The sequence below is a fragment of the Hippopotamus amphibius genome, chromosome 4 (assembly GCF_030028045.1).
Source record: "Hippopotamus amphibius kiboko isolate mHipAmp2 chromosome 4, mHipAmp2.hap2, whole genome shotgun sequence".
In the NCBI taxonomy this organism is placed as follows: domain Eukaryota; kingdom Metazoa; phylum Chordata; class Mammalia; order Artiodactyla; family Hippopotamidae; genus Hippopotamus; species Hippopotamus amphibius.
In genome coordinates this window covers 163,003,560-163,026,542 of record NC_080189.1, presented here as the reverse complement: position 1 = coordinate 163,026,542, position 22,983 = coordinate 163,003,560, and the positions used below count along the sequence as shown (strand labels likewise).

At 45.6% G+C, this 22,983-nt stretch overlaps 2 protein-coding genes across 8 annotated transcripts in view; one reads left to right on the top strand and one right to left on the bottom strand.

Annotated features, from left to right (window-relative positions):
• ADCK1 (aarF domain containing kinase 1) overlaps nucleotides 1–21,155 on the bottom strand; it is a 114,396-nt gene extending 93,241 nt beyond the window's left edge. For 5 of the 7 annotated variants that reach the window (XM_057731867.1, XM_057731863.1, XM_057731865.1 and 2 more), the window contains exons 1-3: nucleotides 18,970–19,077; nucleotides 9,481–9,626; nucleotides 6,576–6,659 (exon numbers count right to left, since the gene is read on the bottom strand). In XM_057731867.1, the coding sequence (XP_057587850.1) occupies nucleotides 6,576–6,659; nucleotides 9,481–9,615 (219 nt within the window). In that variant the 5' untranslated portion in view covers nucleotides 9,616–9,626; nucleotides 18,970–19,077. Of the gene's footprint in view, nucleotides 1–6,575; nucleotides 6,660–9,480; nucleotides 9,627–18,430; nucleotides 18,668–18,969; nucleotides 19,078–21,059 lie in introns of those variants that run through there. The other 2 variants (XM_057731869.1, XM_057731868.1) reach the window with 2 other exon arrangements.
• LOC130850820 (developmental pluripotency-associated protein 2-like) lies at nucleotides 4,308–5,246 on the top strand. The gene has a single exon (XM_057730197.1). It carries the CDS (start codon nucleotides 4,308–4,310, stop codon nucleotides 5,244–5,246), a length of 939 nt encoding a protein of 312 aa, XP_057586180.1.
• Nucleotides 21,156–22,983: the final 1,828 nt, after the last annotated feature.

The following is a 22,983-nucleotide window of genomic DNA, read 5'->3' as shown; positions in this document are numbered from 1 at the left end:
AAAGAGCATGAGATTGGGCAAGATCTGGATCTCCAAGACCAAGTCCAGGATCTGCCACAAACCTGGGCAGGGCCAGAGAGGGGGCTGAAGAAATAGTGCCTTGCCTCTGGGCTCTCCAGTACATTAGAGGTTTGAGCTAGCTGATGCCAAAGATGTCTTTCTCAAGTTCAATGGAATGATTATAAATAGCCATCACCTTACCTGAACCCCTTATTCTGCTCCTCTGACCAATACCCACTGGTCAGAAGTGGAGTCCATTTTCCCCCCAAATACCTCACCATACGCCATAATTCTAAAGGTAGACAGCATATGACTCCTCCCTCTAAACACAGATTTCAGTAATGCTGAAATTGTCATCCCATATTCAAGTCCAAAGCAACCTGTGTCCCTAAACAAGGTCAGGTGTAAGGGTTTGCAGGATTTAATGGGCACAAAAGGTTCTTACCGCAAATTTATAGCTACCTTCCCTTCTGAGGGCAAGTGCGGCCGATGAACCTCCTGTCTCTAAGTTTCAGGCAAGCACCTGGAGGGAGCCCCATTAGAGGTGTAAGGCTCCTGACCTCTCTCTTCCCCCCACCTCCCTCCCTGTGGGAGGAGGAATCATCAGATTGGTGAGTTTAGGAGAAGAAACCCAGCTCCCCTCTTCCTCTCTCCTCCCTTTCGGGATCTGCACACCAGCAGAGCACTGCTCTTCAGCTCCTCCCTGCCCTGAGAGGCAGGCTCCCATCTCAGAGGCGTGCCCTGCCACATCTGTGTCTGGGTAGGTAAGTCTATCAAATTCAGCCCAAATCACCTTGTCCCCAGTGTTTCAATCTTACTCTTCTTTCCAAATCCAGCTCAAATGCTCCTTTAATTCATTCAATTTCACCCATCCTGAGCCATTCTCTCTGCTCTTGTGTACCTCAGGTATCTTAACTAATTTGCAGTATACTAGGGTTGAATAAATAAGTGACTATATTGTAGATAATAAGAGGCATTCTCACTGTCAGAGAAATAAGTTACACATAAGGAAAGGGGAAAGGCTATAAAGAACTCTGTGATGTTAGATTGAAATTGGAGGTATCCATATGAACTCACAGTTTTTAGCAGACAGATGTGGGTATGCATGAGTAAGTATACATACATATATTTCCTAGCTCTGTCTCCTGGAAGAGCCTAGAAACAATAGCACCCCAGTAGCAATATGCATAGCTAGCATCCACATCTTGGTTTCTAAATACCATTCTCCAATAAAAGGAACCAGGGCTCCTTGGAGAAGTGACCGATTCCAGGGCTGGGGCAATGAAAATACAAGATGAGCCTGGGGCATCTTGTGGTACCAGAAAGTTAAGACAGTGCTCAAAAAATGATGGGACATATCAAAAGCACACAGGCGACAACCTGAAGGGGCTCCCAGGGGCCAAAGTCAGAGCAGTTTGAGCAATAAAAGTAAACAATTGTTCTGGACTCTAACCCATAGAATAAAATAAATATGCATGAGTTCATACTGATCAAAATAAATAACTCAGGGAGAAGGGACAGCCTTTTCTTATCAAATAATTCTAATTAATAAATGCAAAAATAAAAATAGAAAATAATTAACTTGTTTGTTAAAATGATAAGGAGACATTGAGGCAAACAGTGCTTCTGGATCTCCTCTCTGGCTAGATTAAATAATCCACAGTATTTAATTAAGTAAAGCTTCTCATCTCTGTTCTTACAAACTCAGCTGGGACAAAGACCCACTTTACAGATAGGGAAGTAGAGGTACTTGGTGGCAGACCAGGAGCTCCAAGTCCAAAATGGTTCAAATTCTACCCAGCACCCTCATTCTATCTCCTCATCCTCCATGGGCCTTGGAATTTCTGAATTTCATTTCTTCCCTTGAGTTACTGGTCCTCCTGTGACCTATGAAACCCTAATTATGCTTCAAGATCCAGTATGCTTCCCCAGGAGTGTATCAGGACTCATTTGGTTGCAAGGAACAGAAAACTGAACTCAAACCATCTTAAACAAAAAGAGAATTTCCTGGCATAAATAACTGAAAAGTCCCATGGTAGTCTAGCTTCAGGCTCAGCTAGATCTAGGGACTTAAATGACACATCTCTCCACATCTTTCTTGCCACAGATGGGCTTTTCCCTCATGGTGGCAAGATGGCTGCCAGCAGCTCTAAGCCAACATCCATCTGCTAACCCAGCAGAAAAGACAGTGTCCCATGGGGGACACCCCCAAAAGTCCTAGAGCTAATTGATGCTCACTGACCAGCACTAGCTTAGATACTCATCCTTGAATCAATCTCTGGGGCCAGAGGGATGGACTACACTGACAGTCAAAATCATATGCCCATCCTGAGGGTGGGGTGAGCCCCATTCAAATCTCATGGCATGTATATGAGATAGGGGTGGTTCCTCATAGGAAAGTTTAGATGCCCTAAAATGAGAATGGCTCCTGGGCTGCAAAATTAACATATGTCCACTACACCCTGACACCCTGGTCAGAATCAGCTCAGTCCCGCCTCCTCCAGCCCATTGTCTGGACGTTTGTACCAGCAGTGACTTCTTTCTGCTTTATGCACAGGCAAGTTCATACCCGTTGTCTCTGTTTATAAGCATCCTAGGCACCAGGAGTCTCATTCTCCAAAGCATCTGGGTCCTGTCCCATGCCTTCACTGCCTAGCAAAGTGCCTCTGTGCCCCTAGAAAACACTCCTTCACACTGGCTCCCACCCCCTCTCAGTGCAGAGCTGAGTCACTGCAATCCCAGCCAGCTGAGCACCAACCTTGAAAGTGCTTCTCGAAGTCACTGCCTGCAGAGCTCATCTCCTGGCTTTGGCACACTCCTGGACCTGGGGACGCTGACTTGACAGGTGAGATAATTATGTTTTACCCTTCACTCATTCTTTATCAGTCTCACAGACCAGAACAGATAAGCGTTCTGATAGAAGGAAACACTCCTGCAGTATTTGCTTGTGCTCTTTAGCGCCGGCCAGCTCCCCCTTCCCAGGTGTAACTCCTGGGGACCAGCCTGCCCCCTGTTATCTGGTGCCAATCACCACGCGCTGCTCTCTTGTCAACTGCCAGGCTGCACTTTCCTTCCTGCCTCCCCAAAGCTCCTCCAGGACCTGCAGCACTGTTCCAGATGACTTACACGTGAAGGGCAACTGTCTTCACGACACCTGTCCCCCGTCTGCTCTGCAGATTCCCCAAGGCAGAGGGCTTGCGCCTGTGCCCTGGCCTGGACCTCTCTGCAGAACGTGGCTCTGGTGGGCTCCAAGGCCCACAGCACTGGTTAGACGGAGAAAAGGGCGGCTGGGAAAAGCAGGAGGCATTAAGTTTCAGAGACAAGGACTCTGAGATCTTCCAATACAAACTAACGTTTCGTTTATTCATTCGTTCAACAAACTTTATTTAGGGCCTACTCTGTCCTGGGTACTGCAGTAGGTGCCGCAGACGTGAAGATACACAACACAGACCAAGTCTCTGTCCTCAAGGAACATACCTTCTAACAGACATCTGATTTATTTTTGATACCTGTTTTACGTTTACACTCACAACACACTGGCTCAGATATGTTCCGTATAATCCTCAGTAAGTGGTATAACCATCTGTAGTTCACAGACAAGGAAAATGGCAATCTTTTGGGTTGAACGACCTTCTGAAAGCCAAGGCACAAACTCAGGTCTTCTGACTATGACCCTTAACTCTCTTCCTGGGGCCTCTTCCCAAGGCAGGGAGCTAGCAGAGTGCAGCCTGGCACTGAAACAGACATTAACTCAACTCAGTCCCAGGCATCATTGCTAGAGGTAGAGAATTTATATTCTAAAGTGAGAGAAAGACACGTAACCAACTGTCATCTACGGCAAGAATAATGATGGAGTGATTAAATCCAAATAGGAAGATATCTCTGGAAGGATATACAGGAAGTAATGATCACCTCCAGGCAGGAAAATTAGGTACCTGAGAAACAGGGATAGGAGGATCATTTTGTATGTTCAAATATTATATATTTTGAATTGTGTATCATTGAATGTATTTCCCATTAAATGACACTTTGAGGATGCAATTGGCCAAATCCTGAATGTAGGAAATTTCACAGGATAAATGATCTGGTTTCTTCAACAAGCAAACAGCTCAAAAAAAAAAAAAAAGAGGGAGGGGAAGTATTCTAGACTTAAAAAGATTCAGGAAATGTCAACCAAACATAATATATGCACCTTGTTTGGATCCAGATTTGAATCAACTTTAAAAAGAAATTTTGGAGGCTCAGAGGATTAAACTGCAGATATCCTTAACATCGCTGGCTCTGCCTTTCTTTGAGAATTCCTCGAAATGACACACCCAAGTTATGAGAAAAATTTCTTTGAAGAGGCATTAGATGAAGAAGATGTGATTCTTACATTGGTTCCAGTTAATGAGGAAATTGTTGAAGATCATCAAATAGAACCAGGTGTTTCTTCAACTTCAGAAGTCAAAGCGGAGCCACAAAGTCCAAACGATCAAGTTCATCCTCCTGAGACAAATGAACAATTCAAAGCGTGCCGAAAATCTAGTTGTAGTAAACCAATTTATCCCTTGCCGACCATGTTGCCTTCATTTAACAATGTGAGCTGGAACACTTTGCAGAAATGGTGCCAACAACTTAATTTGAGTACCAATGGTCAGAAAATAGAGGTTTATCTGAGACTCCAGAAACATGCTTATCCTGAAGAAGATCAGTATATTCCTGAATCATCACGGGAGGCCAGATTGCAGTCATGTTCAAGGAAACACAAGGGAGCACGCGTTCAGAAAAGGAAGATGAGTGAGAGCAAGGAAAAGACTAACATGGTTGAAGCGATAACTTCAGCTCACGAAGCCATGTTAGCAGCATGGTCAAGAATTGCTGCAAGAGCCGTTCAACCCAAGGCTGTGAATTCAAGGCCCCTTCCTACCTCTATTGAGTCCTTTCTGCCCCAAGCCTCTGGTGTCCGGTGGTGTGTGGTCCATGGCAGACCACTCCTGGCAGACACAGAAGGCTGGGTTCGCCTGCAGTTCCATGCAGGTCAGACCTGGGTGCCTGACACTCGCAGAAGGATGGTCTCTCTCTTCATGTTACCTGCCTGCACTTTCCCATCCCCAGACCTAGAAGATAACATGTTATGCCCTGAATGTGCTAAGAGGAATAAGAAAATTATGAAAAGATTAATTGCAATGGGGAAGAGGAAGAAACCTGGTTTGGACACACCAACATCATTGCTTTTAGATGGGCCATGTCTTCATACAAAATAAATGGTTACCAGAGGTGAAGAGGTGGGGGGCGGTGGGTGAAATGGGTGAAGAAGGGTAATTGTATGGTAATAACAGTAACTAGACTTATCATGGTCTATTAATTTTGTAGTGTACACAAATATTGAATTACTATGTTGTACATCTGTAACATAATATTATATACCAATTTCACTACAATTAAAAAAGATGTTGGTTAGAATTCACCTGTGGGGGGAAAAAAAGAAAAGAAAGAAATTTTGGGGACAACACTGAAGATTTGAATGTGGACTAGCTATCATAGGTTATTAAGGAATTATTATTTTGTTAGGTATGATCATGATACTGCAGTTCAGGTTTCTTTAAAGTCCTTATCTACTAGAGTTACATACTGAAGTATTTACAAATGCAATAATATGATGCCGGAGATTTGCTTTTAAATATTTCAGCAAAAAATAATAATAAATAAATAAATGAATAAAGAAGTGAATGAAGGAATGAATAAATAAAGGGGAGAGTAGATGAAACAAGACTGGCAAAACGCTGATAATTTCTGAAGCTGGATAACAGTTCCATAGAGGTTCATTCTACTCTACCCTTGTGGACGGCTGAAATTTTCATAATGAAAAGTTTAAATAGACATTTAAAAATTAATTATTCCAGCCACCTAGGATAGCTGAGGAGGAAAGTAGCACAGAGGAGAGGTGTTTGAGCTGAGTCTTGAAGGATGAGTAGGAATTTTCTAAAGGACAAAGGGCCCTCCGGGCTGAGTGAGGATATACAGATCTATCACAAAAGGAAGAACTAAAGGTATCTACACTTGACCTCAAACTCAACGGACGTTCCACACAAGTGCCCTCTTGCTTAATCCCCCAGCTCTCTGGGACAGGTAGACGTAGCATCAAAATCAACTACCCTGTTCAAAACGAGAACAGAGTGTGCGGTTGACATCTCCACTCAGAGGCCTTCAGAGGACAGGAAAGCAATTAACCTCTTTCAGTTGGGTTTTGCCTGACAAGGCAGTTTGGAAGCCAGCTGAGTTGTCTCAGGGACAGAGCCTTCATCCCTCCTGAGTCATCCCAGATGGCGCTCCCCAGAAACACACACCAGACTCCCCAACAGCACCTTATAGATTTATAACCTCAGTACCAGGGGGTCCAGCTTGATGGCAGGCTGGCAGCCCAGCCCTCAGCTCCGAAACACCTCCCCTTCTTCCTCCCACGCCCCCAGCCTCAATCCCCACACTGCCCCCAGCCCACCTCCAGCTGCACATGGGAAGCTTGCTGGCTTTGCAGCCACTTCAGGGCTTATCCAGGCCTGGTCTGGCTCAGATGGGTCCCACAGGTGCCTTACCTTGGATCGAAGCTGCAAGTATTCCTCTGAGCCATAGGGAACACTCCTCAGGGAGGTAAGATAGTCGTAACTGATGACAGCTGTCTGTGAACCAAGGAAGAGGAAGGCTGAGCACAAGACATCAAATATTACTCTTCTGTCCAAGGCCTGCAGCGGCAGGCCCCTGACACAAGTGGTATGCCTAGAGAAGTAGTCCCACCTCTAAGATGCTCGGCCCCCAGATCTCAATCTGACTGGCTTCTTCCTATCATTCAAGGCTCTGTACAAACGCCACTCCTGCAGAGACCCTCAATCTAAAGGTACCCCACCCACCAGGAACTCCCAATTATTTATCGTAACAAACCACTGTCTAAACTTCCCTTGCTCATTTGTTTCCCTGTACATGGACGGTCTCCGCTTCCCTGGAAATTAAGCTCTACAAGCCGGGGACGTGTCCTTCCTGTTCTTCATCATATCTCCTGCACCTTTCACAGTGCCAGGCACACAGGTAAATGCTCAGTAAATACTAGCTGGGGGAATGCTGTTGGATAAACTCATCCCACCTCTCCGTATCACAAACAAACACCATTTCCTATTTATGTCTGCTCTAATAGCATAACGTTTAATTCTTGGTCCCTTGGCCGAGACTCCAGGAGAGGTTCCCTCACGTTTGGTGAACCAGAAAATTACAGGCTCCCAGGTGTCTCAGGCACAGAGGAGCCTTGAGGGTTACGAAGCCCAAACCTTCCCTTTTAGAACTGAGCAACGGAGGACCCTAGAATTTAAGGGGCTTACAAGACTGGTATTGAGAGGAGTCCATTCCTTTGTCTGTACTCCCAAAGCTTAATTCCATCCCACACAGACTTGCTGAGCACCAACCACTAGCAAGACCTGGCCTGAGTGGTGCACAAAGGGAGTCAAGATCAGAGACTTGTATTATGCTCAGTGAGATGAGTTAGACAGAGAAAGACAAATACGGAATGATATCACTTATATGTGGAATCTAAAAAATATAATAAATTAGTGACTACAACAAAAAAACAAGCAGACTCACAGATATAGAGAACCTACTGGTGGTTACCAGTGGGGAGAGGGAAGTGGGGAGGGGCAGAACTGGGGGAGGGGATTAAGAGGTACAAACTATTAGGTATAAAATAAGCTACAAGGATACACTGTATGACATGGGGAATATGGCCAATATTTTAAAGTAACTATAAACGGAGAATAACCTTTAAAAATTGTGAATCATGATATTGTGCACTCGTAACTTATATAAGATTGTACAGCAAGCATACTTCAATAAAGAAAATTTTTTAAATATCACCCCTCCAAAAAAATACCAGAGCCCTGGCCTTTAAGGAATGCACAGCCCAGTGGCTGGTTTATAAAGCACTGATTTATACCTTCCTCCCTCCTCTCCAACTATTCAGATCCCTAAGGATCCATCCAACCCTGCTTCCCCTAAGGCACTCATCCTGACTTTCAGCCTGTGTCTGAGGTCCACAGCAGCTGTCACCCGAGCCACACAACTTGACACAATACATGGCTTTAGATTATTTTTTTGACCCATTCATGCAGACACTCTTCAACCAATAGCTCCTTCAAAGCTGCATCTGTCTGGGACAGCTCGTTTCTACCCCTAAAGTATATAAGACAATGTTGGGCCCAAAACAGGCATTCAGCAAACACTTGGGAATCACGATATGTTCCACAGCCTGTTTATCCATTTGCCGATCTTGAGTCTATGACCCAGTTTACCTTAAGGAGCTGGCACCACATCTGAGCCAGGCTAGGAAGAAGACTGAACAACTCTGAGTATTAAGGAAATGATTAGACAACAGCCCAGACAGACTGTGCATCAGAGTATATCTAAACCAAGGGGAGGAAAGCAGGAGCTTCTCCTGCAGCAGACGAAGGCAGAAAGAAAGCATGAAGCATGTGGCAATCTACCCACCAATTACATAGGGGTGTCTGGAAGAGCTGCTTTCAACAGGATTAAAGAGGACATGGTCACATCAGAATGATATTCCCGAGCCACTGGAGAAGGCCTCTAACAGTAAAATATTCAATTCAGATTCTATTAATTTGGGGCTTGGAGATGATCCACAAAGTTCTTCGAGGCCTAGATGCTCTGAGTATCAGCCCTGCATCACAAACAATTCACACGAGCTCACGGGAGGCAGACCAAGTTTTCTGGTAAAATTTAATCAAAGCTGCAAAGCCCTCTTTCCATGTATGTTTGCGGAGAAGACCGCCTCCTGAGTCTGTCACTAAAATTAGATACAGAAGATTCTGTAAAAATAAAGGTTTCAGAACAGAGACCCCATGCAATCCTACTCTATTTTTTTTAATTAATTAATTTATCTTTTGGCTGCATCGGGTCTTAGTTGCCGCATGCAGGATCTTCGTTGAGGCACACAGGATCTTTCGTTGTAGCTCGAGGGCTACTTGTTGTAGCGCGCGGGCTTCTCTCTAGTTGTGGCGTGCAGATTTTCTCTTCTCTAGCTGTGGCACACAGACTCCAGGGAATGTGGGCTCTGTAGTTGTGGTGCATAGGTTCCAGAGCACGTGGGCTCTGTACTTTGCGGCACGCAGGCTCTCTAGCTGAGGCGCATGGGCTTAGTTGCCCCGCGGTATGTGGGATCTTAGTTCCCTGACCAGGGATCAAACCCACGTCCCCTGCAGTGGAAGGCAGATTCTTTACCACTGGACCTATTTATCTTTAGGATGGCAGAGGCAGTGTGAACAGGGATACAGGTACATGTGGATACACATGGTGTGCAACTGTGTGGTAGGAGCTTCACACATGTAAGGGTACATGTGTACCTCTACCTATGTGTGACTAGCATGTCCATCCTCTACATATATGAACACCTGCAAGTAATACTGCAGTTCCTCTGCCCCTCCCAAATAGAGAAGAACGTACCGTGGCAACTGCTCTGCCCACTCTGACAGCACCAAAGTCATTGGGGTCCAAGTACTTGTTGCTGTAGAGGTAGAAGCCAGAGGCAGCAAGAGCCATGCTGGTCCATGAAGCAAGCTTGAGAGCCCTCCTGGCCATGTCTCCAGGCCCTGCAGAAGGAAAGCAGAGAAAGGGGAGCAGTCAAGAGTTTCCTAGGTAGTCAAATTCAAATCCAGGCTCTGCCACTGAATAGACTGTATGACCTTGGGTCATTTTCTCAATCTCATTGCGCCTGTGTTTCCTCATTTGTAAAACAGGATGACACCTACCTCAAAAGCTATTGGGATAAAATGAGATCATATATATGAAATGCTTAGCACAGTAGCCAGCATAAGTCAACTCTCAAAGTCATTCTTCCTTCAGCAGTGCCAGGCACTGTTCTAGGCACTAGGGATAGAGCCAAGACAACAAAGTTCTTACACTCTAGAGGGGACGACAGATCATAAGCAAACAGACATGTGTTAGAACAGCAGCAGGTATTCAGTGCTGACAAGAAAGTCAAAGTGGTAAGAGGAAGGATGATGAATACGTGATGAAGGATGTTGTTTGAGATAAGAGAAGCGAGTACATGTTAACCTCTGTGACCTGAACCTATGATTGACACCTCTAGGCACACACAGGCGTCATCAGCCCTCTACGCCAGGGTCAGACGTAGCCACAGCCAAGATGGCAGCTGGCCAGAAGCAGCCAGGTAAGCCCTCCACGTCTGACTGCTTTTCAAAATATTTATTTTGGTTAGAATGGACAGCCCCTTTTCTAGACTGTAAGCTCCTTGAGGGCAAAACCATGGCTGTTACTACCTTGTCCACTCACAGTCCTCCAGGCTGCTTTACGGTTAGGGGTTCAAGGTCCACCTGCTGATGTGCTCTGTTTAACCAAAACTCACACGCCCGCTCAGTGGGACCAAGCGGGCTCCCGGCTCCCTGATACGCTTCCCCACCTTACTTGTCCTGCTCAGTCTACCAGGTGGCAGCACAGTTAGTCTTTGGGGCCACTGCACCCAATAAGCAGCTTCTCCTTCAATTCCTGGGAATTCTGTATCAGACCAAAATCCTTGACCACAGCTGCAACTGCCAGTGGAGAAGTCCCATCCAGGAGAAGTGCCACCACCAAGCCACCTGTACCTACAAACCGTACACAGATGCAGCAGGAAAATTGAGGCCATCACCCTGTTTGCTTCTGCTCTGGACTCAGTCTGTGACCATCCCCTCCCTGCTCTGTGCCTCCGTTTCCCCTTTGTATGGAAACAATTGTTCCGAACAGCCTTGTCTTCATTTTCTTTAAAGTCTACTTTGACTTGTGCCTCATAATATAGTCACAGATTATTTTAAATTATCCACAGGGACATCTTTTTCCATTCTTTTACTTTCAACTTACACTTTATACTGCTTCTATAAATAGCATATAGTTGATTTTGTCTGTTTGCATTTAATATAATCACTTATGTATTTGGATTTAATTTTACCATCTTCTGTGCTTTCTATTTTCCTACCTGTTCTGTTTCTTTTTCTCTCCTTTCTTGACTTTTCTGGACCCAGTTCTTTTTATAATCCCATTGCTTTTCTCTTTGCAGTGTTCTTTTCCTAGCCAGCATTTCTAAAGGGTGGTCAGAGGAACACTTGCAAAAAAATATCAATCTGGGTGCCATTTCAAAAATGCAGATTTCTGCTAGACTCACAGACATAAAAAACAAGTTTATGGTTACCAAAGGGGAGCGTGGGGGAAGGGATAAATTAGGAATTTGAGATTAACAGATACACATTACCATATACAAAACAGAGAAACAACAAGGACCTACCGTAAAGCACTGGGAACTATAATCTATATCTTATAATAACCTATAATGGAAGAGAACCTGAAAAACAATATATATATATATATATATATATATATATATATATAACTGAATCACTTTGCTATACACCTGTATAGCACTGTAAATCAACTATACTTCAAAAAAATAATAATAATGATGTAACAAAGTAAAAAAAAAAAAATTTGCGCATTTCTGAAGTCCACCCCTTGGCCCACTGAGTCATCAAAGCTGCGGGGGAAGACTCAGGAATCTGCATTTTAACAGGAAACATAATGGATTATTTTTATGCAAAGTTTGAGAACCACTCCTCTAAATACTTCATCTTTAATAAAAAAAAAGGCTTGATGGGTTCAAATTCATCCGTGAAGGCACGCCCCCCTTTCAAGTGTATCCTCCCTGCTCACAGCCCCAAACGACTGCATCCACCCCACAAGGATGACTGCAAGCAATTATTTTTAAAGGGATAATTTAAGAAACTCATTTCTTTCACTAAATGCAAATGCTCTGGCCCAGCTCCTGGGATCAGCTCCTAACTCTACAAGAAAGGGGTTTATAAACAAAAAGAATCCATGAAACCTTGCTTTGTAGTGTCCCCTTTATTTTCTTTACATCCTCTTTGTTTTATGAAAACCTCCCTAACCCCATCCCTCGTTCCTTTCAGATGAGAGAGAGCACAGTGGTTGAGAATAAGCCCTCCAGAACCCAGCAGGCCTGAGCTTGAGTCCTGAGGCCGTCCCTTACTGGGTAAGCAGGGGCAGACTGCTAAGTCTCTCTGAATCCCGTGACCCTGTCTCTCACATGGGGATGATCATAGCAGTGCCTACGCGATGAGGTGGTGAGAAATGAGGAAACCGTGCAAAATGTTTAGCAAGGTGCCACCTACACAGTAAAGAACACAGTAGCAACTACTATTGTTAGCGAACCTCGGACCCAAACCACCCACCCCGGCCAGGCAGGAGAATAACCGCTTGAGGTTATGAGTCGTCTCACAACGTGAGGTCCCGATAAGGAGCAGGACACTGACAAGCTGCTACCAAAGAAGAACTGGGGAGGAGCCAAGAAAAGGGCCCCTAATGTGTCCTGCCAACCTCCCAGAAACGCTCACGCTGGAATCCGTCTGCTCTGAGAGATGCGTGCCCCACCAGGAAGGACTCCGCTCAAATATGCACACAAACAACAGGACTGACCGGAGACAACCCGGAAAGCTCACCCCACCTCCAGAAAACCTGAGGCTGCAAGCCACGTGGCGGAGCAGTTCTCCTGGGTTCCCTCACCCTGCTGCTCTCCGCTCGAGTGGCCCCTTTTCAGTAAAGGCTTTTCTTTTGTCAGCATGTGTGTTGCCTCGGACAGTTCATTCCCGCGTGTTAGACAAGCTCCCACCCCTCCAGTAACACCATCACCACTACCGTTGTTATTTCCTCGCCTGAAGCCAGGCTTAGTAAAGGGTCTTATTACTCCCCTGCCTATCAACTTCTGCCTGCCCCACTTCTAACACCTTGGCAGTCCCCCACCTAACCCTACCTTTTCACCTTGCTCTCTACACCCTCAGCCTGTAGTATTTTCCATCAAAAGGGGCAACACGATCAATGTCCCCTCTACCTTGTTTCTGCCAGGACACAGGTTCCCAGCTGGACCCGGAATCAGGCCTTAAATTAGGCTACATGCCCTCAGCTCCTCACACACCTTCCTCCTTCAAGATCATCAGTTCGAAAAGGTCCACAAAGGGTGATTCAGGGACCTTTGTTGTAGGGCCTGCAGAAAAGCCCACACTAAGAAGGTGGTATAGAGCGAGCAGTGGTCAGGAACTCAGCCTCTGGAGTCAGGAAGAACCCTGGCTTTACTGTTCACCAGCTGTGTGACCTTGAGCAAACCACAACCTCTTAGAGCCTCCACTTACAAAAGAGGCTCTTGCTAGTACCTACCTCATAGGGTCATTGTGAGAATTAAATGAGATGCTCCTGTCACAGAATGTCTACCATGCTCAGGAAATGAGACTTCTCCTTATTGTCATTTTAAACTTCATTTCTTCTTCTCTGAAAAGCTGAAGAGCTTATGTAGAAGAACTAGCTCTCAGGGACGGGAATTCAGCACAACCTTGTACAGTTTTAAAGGAGGTGGTAGAAGCCCATCACATCTTGCCTGAACCATTCAACCATCCCTCATTCCAAACACTGTCCCACATCCCAGCCAAGCTTCTCTCTGCCACTCAAGTCGTCACCACCCTGACCCACAAGTGCATTCTTATCACTCTCACCTCCCCACTGTCTCCCAAAAAGTCCAAATTCTCTAGCACGGCCCAGCCCATTCTCATCCCAACCCACCTCTCCAGCTTCATCTCCTAAAATATCCTCCCGCACTCAATCCCCCATTATCCCTCTATGACGTTTTGCCAGCCAATCACTCAGAACTTCTTGTTCCTTCCTCTCTGGCCTTACTGTGCACTGCTTTTACCTCTAATAACTTGGTCCTCTATCTACCTCTTCCACTAAATGCAAAGGGCAGAATCAGCTAATAAATAATAAGTGAGTAAATGTCTGCTAATAAAAAAAAAGACTGAATGAATGAGGTGAAAATTTCCTCAGTCTATTCTCAACATGGAAACTTAAGTCAAATTATGCACTCCTCTGTTCTAAACTCTCCAATGGCTCCCACCTCACTCAAAGTGAGACGGGAAGGAAGCGACAGGGCACAGCCTTTAAAAGAAGGACACAGCCATTGAGGATATGACATAAACTAGTCAGTACCAATTAGCCCCAGGATGGCGGAAGAGTCACATTTAAGTGGAACTGAGCCTTCATTGCATGTGCACCGTGATACATTAGCTAAATGACACACCCACAGGCGCCGTGACAGTTGCGAGGCTGACCATAAAAGGTCACAGAGGCTATGATGACCAATTCCTGGAAACCCCCACCCCTTCCCTGAAATAGTTGGAATAATCCTCTCACTTATTAGCCTATGAAATTACCCAGCCCATAAAAACTAACCGCCCCATATTTCGGGGCCTCTCACCTTCTGAGACACCCCACACTCTGTCTATGGAATGTGTATCTCACTAAATAAACCTGCTTCCCCACTTAGTTCTCAGGGCAGCGCCCCCTCGCCAGCCCACTTGTATTCCTCACAAGCGTCTCATATTAATAAATCTACTTCTTGCCTGTCACCCTGCCTCTCGCTGAATTCCTTCTGTGCTGAGACATAAAGAGCCTGAGCTTCATTAAGTCCTGACACCAGCTGAGTGATTTTAATTTGAAGACAGTGGGGGCTTCCCTGGTGGTGCAGTGGTTAAGAATCCACCTGTCAATGCAGGGGGACATGGGTTCGAGCCCTGCTCCGGGAAGCTCCCACATGTCGCAGAGCAACTAAGTCCGTGCACCGCAACTACTGAGCCTGAGTGCCACAACTACTGAAGCCCGTGCACATGGAGCCCATGCTCCGCAACAAGAGAAGCCACCGCAATGAGAAGCCCATGCACCGCAACAGAGCAGCCCTCACTCACCACAACTAAAGAAAGCCCATGCACACCACTGAAGACCCAACACAGCCAAAAATAAATAAATAAATAATAAATAAATCTTTAAATAAATAAAGACAGTGGGTTCGAGTCCCAGCTCTTGGGTTTTGGCTGGATTCGAATCCCATCTGAGGTGCAACTGGGTTCAAGTCCCAATCTGAGGTATGTGGTTTCAAAACAGCCAAGGCCTTGGCATGGCCTGAGAGGCCCTTCATGGTCCGACTCCCTGGTTCCCTCCAGAGTTTCAGGCCTTTCCACCGTCCCCCTTGCTCACGTCACCGTAATGGCACCAGCCTCCTTGCTATTCCTCAAACATGCCAGGCACCTTCCAGCCTCAGTGCTTTTGCACTTGCTATTCTCTCTACCTAGAATAGGAGTCAGCAAACTTTTTCTGTAAAGGACCATACAGAAATGTTTTTGGCTTTGCCGGTGACAACGTCTCTGTTACAACTACTCAACTCTGCATTGTAATGCAAGGCAAAAGATAGCCATAGACAGCGTGTAAAGTAATGGGTATGGCCAGATTTGGCCTGCAGGCTATAGTTGGCCAAAACCTTGCTTAGCACATGGAATAGGTGCTCCAAACGTATTTACTGAACGAATGAATTAACAAATGGATAAACTACACCCCGTGAGACCTGTACAGAGCCAGTAACAACACAGGTCCCCAGGTGAGAATCACAAACTCAGGGCTGACAAGTCGACACCCATCCTCCCCCAGTCAGCCCCAGCACCACCTCCCAGCCTTCCCTCCCTGAACCCCACCCTCCTCAGGCTGCACCATCCTCCAGGCCTGTCCCTCTAGGCAATGAGGCCACCCCAGCCTTGAGCCTACCTCTGAGCGGGGAAGCAACAGCAAAGCAGACACAACTCCCAAGACCCAGTGTTCATGCAAATGTCCTCAGTAATAAAAGAGGTGGAAATTGAAAAACATAAAATAGATGATATAGGAGCCAAACTGTGTCTAAATAGACTGGAGCTGGAGTTTTCCATAAGGTGTCAGTGAGTCTTCAACATGTAAATGATTTGCTTCCCTCGGGGTGTTTTAAAAGACCCTGTCAGCCGTGAAATATGTCTGTCGATGAAAAACACCTTTCATTATTAAACCTTTTGCTAATGAATCACCTGCCCTGTTCTGTTTACTTGGCTTTTTGACTTTCACCTGAGTTGTCTCTTATACCAGCACATCCTTTTTTTTTGGTCGGGGAGTGGGAAGGGGAGGTACCTGAGGCCACTGGTCCCTAAAACCTAACCCTTAGATAATAATATGAGCAATAACTGACCTTTTACACAGCCCTTTGCACTCATTATCTCATTAGTTATTCCACACAACCCAGTGAGGTGAGACAAATATTACTACTATCCCCCCGTATAAATGGTAAAACCAAGGAGCAGAGAGGGTGAGTGATTTGCCCCAGATGGCTCAGCTAGTACCTGGCAGAGTAGAGCTTCAGCCCTTTCTCTTTATGGCATGTGACCTCCCTGACAGGGACTCGGAGACCTCTGGTCACCAACGTTCTTATCTCCATTCTCAAGTAACCGCATTAGTCACTGTGGGGATGGACTATGATTTCTGACCCTCCAGCACCACCAAACAGTGCCAGGCACAGGGAAGACGCTGTTTGGCACCCTGGAAATCAACAGCATGTCACAAGATCCACAAAAGCACCTCACTAGAAACCACCGATTCCAGGCTATGAAATGTTTAGGAGAGCTGTGTTACTGTCAAATCAAGGATGAGAATGGAATTCATCTCGCTGGACCACAGGAAACATACGAGCAAGCCATGAGACAAGGCAAGAGGAGAGTCTGGGAAGTTCTACAAATGAAAAGTTGATGGTCAAATGAAATTCCACCCTCTGTGCAGAACTAAATAGGAAACCAAGCACTTACTGTTCACAGGGCTAGGCCTTTTCAGCTACCATCCATCTGCTGCCTCCTCCCCATGGCAGATTCCAGGACAATAAGCCTAGAATCACTGTTCCCAGTTTGGTGCGCAGGTGAGAATGGCCACAGAGGAAAGAATTTAGGGCTCCAATCCCATTAATCCCATAAAGCAACCACAGCTCCTCCTCCCATTTCCTAGAGAGACCATTAGACAAACGAGCAATATTTCTTTTGGTCTGTTCCCAATATTGGAAAAGACCCAATAATACCTTTGGAGAAAGTGATCAGGCTTTTAGGGGAAAAAATGGTTACTGATGTAGATAAAAAGCAACTAAGCTGGATGATACCATCATGTCTCAAATCAATGCTGAGGGACCATCTAGTTGACCCGAGCAGGTTTACAGCCTGCAGTGCCCTGTAGATAGGAATGTAATCCAAATGTAATCACTCGCTTTCCTAGGGAGTGTTTGACTCCCAGAAAGTGATTCAATCAATATTGATTAAAGGAATCCCCAACTGATGCCAAAGTCCCAGAGTAGATGGGAAAAATAAATCTCATCCAGCAAGGAATAGAATTCTCCACTCACTTCATCCAGGGATGGGGGACTCAGGGAGAACAGTGGAAAACCAAGCACAAAGAGTGAATAGCAGGTAAGAGGAGAAGAGTGAGTGAGATTCTAACAGGAACGGTATAGTGCCAAGTGCTTAAACATCTCATGTAACTGTTACAACTACATTCTGGGGTGCACCCTATTAGAGCCTCATTCTACAGATGAGGAAGTTGAGTTTTAGAAAAGGTAAGAAACCTGGCTGGGAAGCTACTAAGTGATGCAGCCAGAACTTGAATACAGCTGTGTTGCTCCAGCCATGAGAGCACAAGGTGGATGAAAACAGGACTTGCTAGGCCCTAAGGTGAGTCCCTGGAGTGTCTCTGATGTGGACAGCTAAACTGAGGTGGTTTATTCACTGAGTTGGGGAGGTGGAGGAGGTCTGGAATGCATGAATCAAGCACTATTCTTGTCTTATAGGTCCACTGTGTGACAAGACAATAAGTGTATATCAGAAAGGAAAAAAATGTAAACTCTCCCAGCAGAGGTCAAATTTTACATCCTGAGGGCTACTGAGAAATGGCCAAAGACACAGTAAGATAGACTATGATGTAACCCAGGAAAATTGACACAAGTGTAGACTACGTGAAAGTCTGTATAGTGTGGGGGAAGAAGCAGTGAACAAAGTAATATGTACGGGTTTACTATCACTACCAAAGCTAAACTGGCAAACCAGGACAGAAAGGCCCAGGACCAGGAGTGAAGACTTGCTGCTTTAAGTTCACGGGATTTTTTCCTATAAAACAGTGATGCTCAAAAGTATGTTCCCAGATCAGCAGCACCCACATGTCTTAGGAGCATGTTAGAAATGCAAATGCTTGCTCCCCATCCCAGACCTACTGAATCAGAAACTTGGGGGGTGGGGTCCAGGTTTCTGTGTTGTATCAAGCCCTCCAGGTGATTCTGATGCACGCTGAAGTTTGAGAACTGCTTAAAGAAAAGTGTGTGAAGGCACAGATAAAGTCTAATTCACTTTCAACTCTGCAAACATTTCCTGAGCACCCACTAAGTGCTAAGAATCATGGAGATCAATAAGCATTTGTTGAATCGAATGACTTCCTAGTTAGTAGAAAGTAAATGCCCCTTAACCTGTGGAGAGAGCTGTACTAGGCGTCTTCCAAAGGCTGCTCCCCACACACCGGCTGTCATCAGCACACGTTTCCTGTGCGATCCGGAAGCTGAGGGCCCTGCAAGTTCTATGCAGATAAGGCGCGCTCCCGAACGCGCGCAGGCCCAGGTGGAGGGCAAGATATCCGCGCGCTCCTGCTTCGGCCCAGACGCGCTCCAGCCCCGGGCGCCTGCGCGGAGGAGGTCTGGGTGAGCCACCTGCTGCTTTCCTCCAGCTCCTGCCCTACCTACGCGCCAGACTGCGCCACGCTTGCGCCTACCGGTGAGCCAGGCTGGATGGAGAGTCGCCGCAGAGGGGCGGGGCACTGTCACCCTCGTCACGTGGCCGCGCGCAGGGCCCCAGGTGACAAGGTCATCGGCCCAGGGTTCGCTCCCGGGCCGGCGGCCCCAGCAGAGGCGGGCGCCCGGCGCGTCCGTACTGGCTTCCCCGCGCTCGCTCTTCCCTGCGGCCCTGGCAGCCTGGACTCTGCGCGGGCCTCCGAGGAGCTGTCCCTACTCACCTCGTGGGAAGGGGAGACGCGGCGCCCGGCTTCCAGCCGCAGCGCGGTGGCGGGAGTTCGCGGCGGACTTTGCTTGCAGCCACCCCGGATCTCGCTTCGTTAAGCCGGGGCGCCGCGCTGCTTGCCGGGAATTGTAGTTCTTCTGGGTTCCCTAAGCCGCGGGGACAAGGGCTGAACGAACGACCACCTTCCCGCTGGACCGCTCCACCTAGGGAGGCAGAGGGGTCCCAGACACTTTACCTGTCAGAGAGCCTGTTTCTTTGCCTGCGCTGCGGGCACGAGCCTTCCTGAAAACTTATTTTCAAGAGGCTTTCCAAATTGGTCACAGATTTATGTTCAGTAGGAGGATGGAGTTGTGGGTTTCTGTATTAGAATAGGCAAGGAAGAATTTTACTGACAGTTGCTGAATAGTAAGAAAGTGCTGATCAATCTTAGTCATCTTTGTCCCCCATCCACTCATTCATTGACCTCTTTGTGGTGAATGTTTGTTTCTAAGATGTACTTCACAGACAGTCATCAGAACTTCATTCACCCTACAAACATCTCTTGAGCTACTTCGTGGGGAAACAGAGATGGGGTGGAAGATTAATCTATCAATTCAATGCAATTCTAATAAATTTTCCAGAGAAAATATGTCCAGAGAAAATAAGCTAAAATTTATATGGAAAAACAAAGGACAAAGCATAGCCTAAACACTCTTGAAGAAGAGTAACATGTTTCAAAGACTTACCCTTCCATATATCAACATTCATTATGAAGCTATAAATATTAAGACCATGGGATAGTAGTACAGGGATAGGCAGAGGGGAAAAAAATGAAACAAGCAAGAGAGCTCAGAAACAATCCAGGCATATGTGAAATCTTGATATGTGACAGCTGTCATTATAGATCAGTAGGGAAAGATAGATTATTCAGTACATGAGCTGAACCAATTGGTTATCTGTTGGACCCCAACACACCTCCCACACAAAAACTAATTCCAAATAGGTTAAAGAATTTAAAAGGAAAAAGTAAAATCGGGACTTTTGAAAGAAAATAAAGGAAAATATCCTACCATCCCAGGGACATGTTTATTAAATGACATATGCACAAATGGTATAGAAAACTTTGATAAATTTGGATTACATTAAAGTTAAAAACTTCCTCATCAAAAGGCATGAAGAAAAAGACAACCCACGAACTGGGAGAAAACACTTGCAGTACAGAGCTACACTACAGAGCTAGCAGTAGTACAGAGTCGCATAATACAGCTGCCACCACCTTGAGTTTACAATGTATAGGTGTTAAGATTTAAAAAAGGAATAATTTCCAAGTGGTGTAATTAGTGTTAGAATAGAGGTATGAACAAAGTGGTATAGGAACATAAAGAAGGGAGTATTAATTTTGCCCAGGAGATTTTGAAATGCTTTGTAAACTAAGACCTGACTTACAGGCTGAGAATCAAAACTTGAACAGGGGTTCTGCAGGAGAAGGGTCCCAGGCACAGGAAAAGTCATATAAAAAAGCATAAATATGCAGAATACAATAAAAGAAATAAAGACATTTAAATTAAAATGGAAATTTTTAAGCCACTGAGAGAGAAACTATATTAAAAACTTAAGGGATAGGATTAAGATGACGGAGTAAGTGGACGTGCACTCACTCCCTCTTGCGAGAGCACCTGAATTACAACTAACTACTGAACAATCATCAACAGAAAGACCCTGGAACTCACCAAAAAAGACACCCCACATCCAGAGACAAAGGAGAAGCCGCAATGAAATAGTAGGAGGAGTCCAATCGCGTTAAAATCAAATCCCATAAATGCTGGGTGGGTGACTCACAAACTGGTGAATAGTTATACTGCAGGAGTCCACCCGCTAAAGTGAGGATTCTGAGCCCCACCTCAGGCTTCCCAACCTGGGAGTCCAGTAACGGGAGGAGAAATCCCCAGAGAATCAGACCCTGAAAGCCAGCAGGATTTGATTGCAGGACCTCCACAGGACTGAGGGAAACAGAGACTCCACTCTTGGAGGGCACACAAAAAAGTGTGCTCACCAGGACCCAGGGGGAAGGAGCAGTGACCCCATAGGAGACTGAATCAGACCTACCTGCTGGTGTTGGGGGGTTGCCTGTGGAGTTGAGGGGTGGCTGTGGCTCACCGAGGAGACAGGGGCACTGGCAGCAGGGGTTCTGGGAAGTGCTTATTGGTGTGAGCCCTCCCAGAGTCTTCCATCAGCTCCACCAAAGAGCCTGTAAGCACCAGTGCTAGGTAGACTCAGGCCAAACAACCAACCAGATGTGAACACAGCCCCACCCATTAGCAGACAAGCAGATTAAAGCCTTACTGAGCTCCGCCCACCCAGCCCAACCCACCTCAGTCCCTCCCATCAGGAAGCCTCATGAGCCTCCTAGATAGCTTCCTCCACAAGAGGGCAGACAGCAGTATCAGCAGTATTTCATCTTGTGGAACTGAAAACCACAGCCACAGAAAGATAGAGAAGATGAAAAAGCAGAGGACTTTGTACCAGATGAAGGGACAGGATAAAACCCCAGAAGAACAACTAAATGAAGAGGAGATAGGCACCCTTCCAGAAAAAGAATTCAGAATAATGATGGTGAAAATGATCCAGGACTTTGAAAAAAGATTGGATGTGAAGATCAAAAAGTTTACCAAAGACCTAGAAGAATTAAAGAACAAACAAACAGAGATGTGCAACAAAATAACTGAAATGAAAAATACACTAGAAGGAACCAATAGCAGATTAACTCAGGCAGAAGGACAAATAAGTGACCTGGAAGACAGAATGGTGAAAATCACTGATGCAGAAAAGAATAAAGAAAAAAGAATGAAAAGAACTGAAGAGAGCCTAAGAGACCTCTGGGACAATGTTAAATGCACCAACATTCGCATTATAGGGGTCCCAGAAGGAGACAAGAGAGAGAAAGGACCCGAGAAAATATTGGAAGACATTATAGTTGAAAACTTCCCTAACATGGGAAAGGAAATAGCTACCCAAGTGCAGGAAGTGCAGAGAGTCCCAGGCAGGATAAACCCAAGGAGAAACACGCCAAGACATATAGTAGTCAAATTGACGAAAATTAAAGACAGAGAAAAGTTATTAAAAGCAACAAGGGAAAAACGACAAATCACATACAAGGGAACTCCCATAAGGGTAACAGCTGATTTCTCAGCAAAACTCTGCAAGCCAGAAGGGAGTGGCATGACATATTTCAAGTGATGACAGGGAAGAACCTACAACCAAGAATACTCTGCCCAGCAAGGATCTCATTCAGATTCGATGGAGAAATCAAAAGCTTTCCAGACAAGCAACAGCTAAGAGAATTCAGCACCACCAAACCAGCCCTACAACAAATGCTAAAGGAACTTCTCTAAGCGGGAAACATAAGAGAAGAAAATGACCTACAGAAACAGAAACAAAACAATTAAGAAAATGGTAATAGGAACATACATATTGATAATTACCTTGAATGTAAATGGACTAAATGCACCAACCAAAAGACAGACTGGCTGAATGAATACAAAAACAAGACCCATATATGCACTGTCTACAAGAGACCCACTTCAGACCTAGGCACACATACAGATGGAAAGTGAGGGGATGGAAAAAGATATTCCATGCAAATGGAAATCAAAAGAAAGCTGGAGTAGCAATACTCATATCAGGAAAAATAGACTTTAAAATAAAAAATGTTACAAGAGACAAGAAAGGACACTACATAAAAATCAAGGGATCAGTCCAAGAAGAGGAGATAACAATTATAAATATATATGCACCCAGTATAGGAGCACCTCAATGCATAAGGCAAATGCTAACAACTATGAAAGAGGAAATGCAAGGCAGAAATAGAGACACAGGTGTAGAGAACAAACACATGGACACCAAGTGGAGAAAGCAGGAAGGGTTGGGGGGGAATGAATTGGGAGATTGGGATACCAAATTGTACACTCTAAATATACACTGTTTGGGACTTCCTAGGTGTGCAGTGGTTAAGAGTCTGCCTGCCAATGCA

Coding starts and splice junctions, on each gene's coding strand:
- LOC130850820 (XM_057730197.1), top strand. CDS start 4,308: ATGACACACCCAAGTTATGAGAAAAATTTCTTTGAAGAGGCATTAGAT.